This window comes from Colobus angolensis, unplaced genomic scaffold (assembly GCF_000951035.1).
Source record: "Colobus angolensis palliatus isolate OR3802 unplaced genomic scaffold, Cang.pa_1.0 Scaffold41, whole genome shotgun sequence".
Taxonomy (NCBI): Eukaryota; Metazoa; Chordata; class Mammalia; order Primates; family Cercopithecidae; genus Colobus; species Colobus angolensis.
The window spans coordinates 14,479,398-14,486,540 of NW_012117488.1; the positions used below are offsets into that span (position 1 = coordinate 14,479,398).

General features: G+C 41.7%; 1 protein-coding gene across 15 annotated transcripts in view; it reads right to left on the reverse strand.

The window, feature by feature from the left end:
- Positions 1-7,143, reverse strand: part of CREM (cAMP responsive element modulator) — a 96,086-nt gene that overhangs the window by 16,053 nt on the left and 72,890 nt on the right. For 4 of the 15 annotated variants that reach the window (XM_011956173.1, XM_011956169.1, XM_011956177.1 and 1 more), the window contains exon 1: positions 2,239-2,326. The exons of 5 other annotated variants lie outside the window; for them this stretch is intronic. In XM_011956173.1, the coding sequence (XP_011811563.1) occupies positions 2,239-2,263 (25 nt within the window). In that variant the 5' untranslated portion in view covers positions 2,264-2,326. Of the gene's footprint in view, positions 1-1,293; positions 1,572-2,238; positions 2,327-7,143 lie in introns of those variants that run through there. 6 more of the 15 variants (XM_011956174.1, XM_011956168.1, XM_011956171.1 and 3 more) reach the window with 4 other exon arrangements.

Genomic DNA, 7,143 nt, shown 5'->3' on the forward strand with positions numbered 1-7,143 from the left:
ATAAATAAATAAATAAAGTAAAATGAAATAAAATTTATTACTCATTTTTCAAGTAGCACTGATTCTGTAAGAATTGACCAGATTTAAAAAACATGATTTCCAAAAGCAAAATCAGGTCTTTTGAAAAAGTGTTCTGTTGTTTGACATGTTCAAGTTTCAGCATTTTGATGTTTAAATTTGAAAGGGAAATTCAATCATGTGTAGCATTATTGGTAAAACTGTGAAAAAAACTTTCAAGGATGTTATGTTCATTCTGTAAAAACAAATGTCAAAAACGTTTATCTATTTATAAATAGTGGTTAGAAGTATACAGCGTTGCCGAGGCGGGCGGGTGGATCACGAGATCAGGAAATCGAGACCATCCTGGCTAACACGGTGAAACTCCATCTCTACTAAAAATACAAAAAATTAGCCGGGCGCGGTGGCGGGCGCCTGTTGACCCAGCTACTCACGAGGCTGAGGCAGGAGAATGGCGTGAACCCGGGAGGCGGGGCTTGCAGTGAGCCGAGATCGCAGCACTGCACTCCAGACTGGGCGACAGAGTGAGACTCCGTCTCAAAAAAAAAAAAAAAAAAGTACACAGCGTTTTCACATCATTTTATTTATTTTTTGTTATGAGCCTTATGCTTAGACAAGTCAAAAGGGGAATAGGAATGAAACGCCTGGTAAAGAAAGATATAAACCAATAAGTTTTAGAAAATAAATATATGTACAAAAGTGCCTTCTGGTTCTAAGAATCATATGACATGCAGTGTTTGAGATGTTCATCTACATCTTAAAATAAATTCATCATTTGAGTTCTGCAGTCTATAGCATCTCTAGAACTTCACAAAACTTCTTTGAGAAAAAAAAAAGCTCAAGGCAGTTTTAAAAACAATATAATACAGGTTTTACTTACTCAAGATAATCCAGTGTTCCTATCCAGAAAGAGGGCTGAGACCCATTAACTTCGAAGAGCTAAATTGTAGTGAAGTTGTTTAAAACCATCCACTCTTTCTTAATTCAACTGCAAATTCAGTATTGTATTACAAACAAGACCACTTAATAAACAACGCTGCAAGCACACAAAGGTTATTAGTAACTAAGTCTTTCGAAATCACTATCTGTTACTGAGAAAAGCAAACCTAGTGAAAAATAACCCATTACAAATTCAAATACCAGAGGCTGGGAGAATAAGTAAAAGACAAGCACTTCCCTGACCGAACACTAGAGAGCGCTCTGAATCGCAAGTTCCTATAGATGGAGTAAGAGTAAAGAACCCGCCAGCTTATACATACATCGTCCATTTCTCACCAGGCGCGTGCAGGGACGGCCTCAGTAGGAGGTTCAATCTTACCACTAAGCTGGCCAGACAACTCCTGAGTTCTGTTCATGCATTACAGTTTCGTGACGTGTTTCCCTCTTCAAGCAGATACCCACTTCAAAAGAAATGTTAAAGTAGGGCTAACAAGAAAAGCTATTCAGTCTAAAAGGGAGCTTGGAGGCAGAGGCAGTGGTGAGCCAGTTAACTCTAAATCTGTCAGCAGCATTTTACAAAACAGAAAGGAACTGACTAAATCACAACATGACTCGGAACTGACGTCAATGTGCAGCTCGCTTGGAGTTTAACTTTTCCACTTCCCCTGCTGAAACACGATTCCAGGAAATGTAATGACATGAGCCCTTTGAACTCAATTAGCTGAACAGACCATTTTAAAAACAGGAGGAAAGAAACAAGTAGGCACACAAACATCCGTAACACGCGGGTTTTTCCTATTCTGTTTGGAGCTGCATTTGCCCACAGTAACGAAATCAGAACGTGAACAGTATACACTGTATGTTTAACCTGTGGCTAGATTGAATTTGCAACAGGTTGCAGATGAAGTAACAGCTTATTTTAGTAGGGCAGAATGGTGTGCACATGAAAGAGAGACGCAGAGATGGAGGGGAGGAAGAGAGGGGAAGAGAAGAGGGGAGGAGGGGAGGAGGGGAAGGAGGAGGAGGGGAGGGAGGACGGAGGGAGGAAGAGAGGATTAGTGCCTCAGTCAAGCAAGCAATAGAATGTTAAGCAAAGAAACAATCACACTAAGATGCCCTAACAAAGCGAGCTGAATATATATAGATGTGTATTTCAAAAAAGTCTTACACCTAAGTGACTAGGAGAGTAACACTTTCTGAAACACTCAGATGTTCCTGAATACTTCTTAAACTTCAAAACAATCTGCAGAATTAACTGAAACCCCTCTTTAACATTCTTACCTGTGTCATCTCCAGTTACAGCCATAATGGGCTTCTGCAGACAGAACTGTCTTGTTTCCTCTACCACAGTTCAACATAAAGTGTTCCAAATTAGCAAGCATGTGCAGGATAAGCAGGAGGACTGACATCACAATGACATCACTAGCCTATCACTGCCATCAATTTGCTTTGTCACAGGCGAGCTCACTGAAACCCCAGCCCTATAAAAACTCTTCCTGTAATAAACCATCTTAATGCTCTTGTTTCTCATTTTTACATAGAAATCTGTTTGAGGTGGGCTCTGGCAAAATAGGAATAATAATAATAATAATGTCTCTTTTAGCACTAAAAGTTACATGATTGTATCTTACAGGGCTACTTCTTTATTATTGTTGTGTCCAAGGTTTCTAGGTAAACATAGTGAGAATAAATGCTATATATTTTCCTAACTTATAGGAGGAAAAAAACACTTGGAGATTTAAACTTTGGGGATTAAAAAAAAAAACAACACACTGATTATCAGCAAAGAAATACCATATTTCATAGTCACTTCTAAACTCACCAAGAAATATCCAGCCACCTGTGTTTACTTAACACATTTTTATTTGCTGAGCTATTTGCTACACCATCAAAAAATCCAACTCTTCCTAAGGTGATACAGAATTTGCTACTTTCACTTGAAGGGAGCAGATAATGAAATTTTTAAAATTCACTGTGCCAGTGGAGCAAGTATTATGTAGTATTCCCCCATAACTACTAGACTGAATCACATGAACTTGCTGATATTTGACCTTTTGGCCCACAAAAATAGCAGTTTCATGTTGATTCAATCTAATACATTGTTTTACCAGATTAAACCCCCCTGAAAAGACTTTTGTGATTTTTTAAAATTCATAAATAAATCAAAATTACTATTTATACATTTTTTTTTAAATGCCAAATTTTATTTGGATCACTTAATGAAGGCTCAGCACATAGAAAGCTGGATCATAATAGAAAATTCAGTGATTATAAGGTTAGACACAAAAATGGGCAAATGTTCAACCGTAGAACAGACCATAGCCTGGAAAAAAATTATTGGCATTTCCACTGCAAAAAAATAAGTGACATGCCACTGAGACCTTTTGTCTTTTTTTTTGAGACAAAGTCTCGCTATTCTCCCCTAGGCTGGAGTGCAAAGGTGCGGACTTGGCTCACTGCAACCTCCGCCTCCTGGGTTCAAATGATTCTCCTGCCTCAGCCTCCCGAGTAGCTGGGATTACAGGTGCCCACCACGCCTGGCTAATTTTTGTATTTTTAGTAGAGATGGGGTTTCACCACATTAGCCAGGCTGGTCTCAAACTCCTGACTTCAGGTGATCCGCCCACTTCAGCCTCCCAAAGTGCTGGGATTACAGGCGTGAGACACTGCGCCTGGCCGACCTTTTGTTTTTATCAGTGAGTTGTACAAAGCCCTTTCCCCTTGTATGATTAGAATTCAATCCAGCCTTATGTCAATGAAAGGACATCCCACCGCATTTTGGCTGTATTTAATTTAATCATCTTCCAGTAAAGGTAAGGACTTTACACCTCAGATGCTCAGTAGGTAAAGTTTCAGGGGGTGTTCACGTTTCTAGTAATTCTCCAGGATACCTGACAAGGGGGCTAGGGTTTCAATTCAGCTGAAGATATATTGGCTGAGTAAGAAAGCCTGGATGGTCACCTAGACCTAGACATCAACCCCAATCTGGGGCTCCAGCAGGGACTCTTTGCTGTCCCAGCCACACCTGAGGGTTTGGGTCTAAGAATGCTATTAGGAAATTTTATTTCAAATTTCAGAAAATCAGTAAGAAATTGATTTTTACGTCAGCATTTCTTTAAATTGGCACATAGATGCTCAATAAATACTGGTGTGAAAAAAAAGTCAAGGAAGGAAAGAAAGAAGGGAAATCGGTTGCTTAGTTGATTACTGCTCTTAGTAAAGTTTTAATATATTCCCTGGACCAGTTAATCACACATGGAACAAAGCACACATGGTACAAATCACATTTTCAGAGGAAGAATATTTCACTTTCATTTGGTAAATGCTTACTGAACATTTATCACATGCCAAGGTCTGTGCTAGGTATTTGTCCAAATAGAACTTACCATCTACCAAGACACACAGAGCCACAATACAACATGATGTGTGCCCAAGGAAGTACAGCAGGAACTCACAGGGGGTTGCCTAAGCCAGATGTGGAGGATAGGCAAGGATTCCTGGAGGAAGAATCATTTAAGGTGAAACACGAGTAGGGCATACAATCAGGGAAAGTATTCTTATCAGGCAATCAGTATGTGTGAAGAAGGCCCTGGAGGGAGAGAGCCTATCCCAGGAAATGAAATAAAGAGCTGTATTACAAAAGAGGGAGAAATGGAGAGGTAGGCAGCTATAAAGACAGCAAGGCTTTGATTAAGCAAAGATTTGGGCCACATGAAAGATTTGGGGCTTTGTCTAAACAGGTCACAGACATTTATGCATGCTTTTGTGAGGATGCTATAGACTGAATGTTTGTATCCCTGCCCAATTTCCTCTGTTGAAATCCTAACTTCCAATGCAATAGTATTTGGAGGTGGGACCTCTGAGAGGTGATAAGGTCATGAGGGTGGCACCCTTGTGAACAGGATTAATGCCCTTATAAAAAAGACCCCAGATGCCAGGTGCCGGTGGTTTACGCCTGTGATTGTAGCACTTTGGGAGGCTGAGATGGGCGGATTACCTGAAGTCAGGAGTTCGAGACCCAGCCTGGCCAACATGGTGTAACCCCGTCTCTACTAAAAATACAAAAATTAGTTGGGTGTGGTGGTACATGCCTGTAATCCCAGCTACTTGGGAAGCCAAGGCAGGAGAAATGCTTGAGCCCAGGAGACAGAGGTTGCAGTGAGCCGAGATCACACCACTGCGTTCCAACCACTGCATTCCAGCTTGGCCAACAGAGTGAGACTCTGTCTCAAAAAAAAAGAAGAAAAGAAAAGAAAAGAAAAACAGTGCAATGCAGTAATGGAGATGTTGGGGGCAAGAAGCTGCTGTTTTTAAGAAGCATCAGTGGCTCCCAGAATCACTGTGAGGAATAAAGAGTCTAGCTGAATTTTCAGGAACAATTCCCAAAAACTGAGCCAAGAAAGGAGCTGCTGCCTCTGGCATGATTAGGAAGATCAGAAAGCTATTCCACAATAGCCAGCTTCTAGTGGCTGCTGGAGACTGCAGCCCACAGGGGTAGCCTGGGTCAGAGGGACAGCACCCAGGCCAGGGCCAGGGCCAGGACAGAGGGGCGTGGAGTGGCAGAAGCATGTATGGCTCAGCCAGGGAGAAGAATCTACACAGCGACTTTGAGTGGAGACTGGGGAGAATATGAGACAACATCCAGGTTTCTGGCATCAAGCACCAGGTGGGATAGTAGTGGGTGGTCACTGAAGATAGGAACAGCGGGTTTCAGGGATTTATATCAGAGGTATGTGTGGGCCATCTAAGGAACCAGCTGGAGTCAGGACACAGTCACAGTGAACTGAAGCCAGGGTGGGAGGGAGTCCGTCAGGGAGGGAGCTCAGCAGGAAGAGGGTGGGGGAGCGAGCATGAAAATCACTGAAACACTCAGGACAGCGGCAGGGGAAGTTTCGCCTAGCAACGAGACTGACAGAGAAGCAGCAGAGAGAGAAGAGCAAGGAGGACACAGTCTCAGGAAGCGGAGGAAGCAGAAGTTGACAGTGTTAAATACTGCTGAGGCATCAGCCAAGACAGGCACTGAGAATCCACAAAGAAGCTGACACAGCCCTTCAGTGAGATGAAGGGAGAAGGCAGGCAGGCAACACTGCCACTAAGTTCAGGAAGACAAGAATGCCCACTGGCCTTGCTGCATTCAAACTGGAGCTCCTGGTCATGATTATTTAAGGAAAAGAAAAAAAGAAAAGAGAAATAAAGATTGGAAGGAAGGAAATAAAACATCACTATTTGTATAAACATTCACATAGGATCACAGACTGATTCACAAAGAATCAGTAAATTATTAGAAGTAATTAGAGTTTAGCAAAGTTAATAGATAAAAGATCAACTTAAAATAATCTGTATTTCTCTACACCAGCAACAATGAGAAAATACAATAAAAAATAAGGTACCATTGTAACGGCAACAAAACCCATAAAGTATTTAGGAACCAACTGAAGAAAGAATATGCAAGACCTCCATGAAGAAAAATGTTCAACTGTTAAAAGAAGTAAAATGAGATCCGAATAAACAAGACATTCTATGGTTTGGGATAGGTCAATTTAACATTATGCAGCTGTCCCTAAATGAAATGCAGTCTCAGCCGAGTGCAGTGGCTCACGTCTGTAATCCCAGCACTTTGGGAGGCCGAGGTGGGCAGATCACCTGAGGTCAGGAGTTCAAGACCAGCCTGACCAACATGGAGAAATCCCGTCTCTACTAAAAATACAAAATTAGCAGGGCATGGTGGCGGGTGCCTGGAGTCCCAGCTACTCAGGAGGCTGAGGCAGGAGAATGGCGTGAACCCGGGAGGCAGAGCTTGCAGTGAGCGGAGATTGTGCCACTGCACTCCAGCCTGAGCAACAGAGCAAGACTGTCTCAAAAAACAAAACAAAACAAAATTAATGCAGTCTCATCATTGGTTTTATTATTATTATTACTACTACTTAGAAACTCAAACTTATTTCAAATGCATATGAAAGAGTAATAGTGCACAAAAAGCTAACCCTCCATTCAAACTGAGAAAAAAGATAAGGGGAACTTGTTCTATGAGATAACAAACGCGTATGGCGCTGGCATTCAGAAAAAGATGAATCAGACAGAAGATGGGCCAGATCCACGTGCACAAGCAAACCTACTGTCTAATTAAGGCTTCCCCATACACCAGTGAGGAAACAACAAACTCTTGGGAATGGCTCCATACAAGTT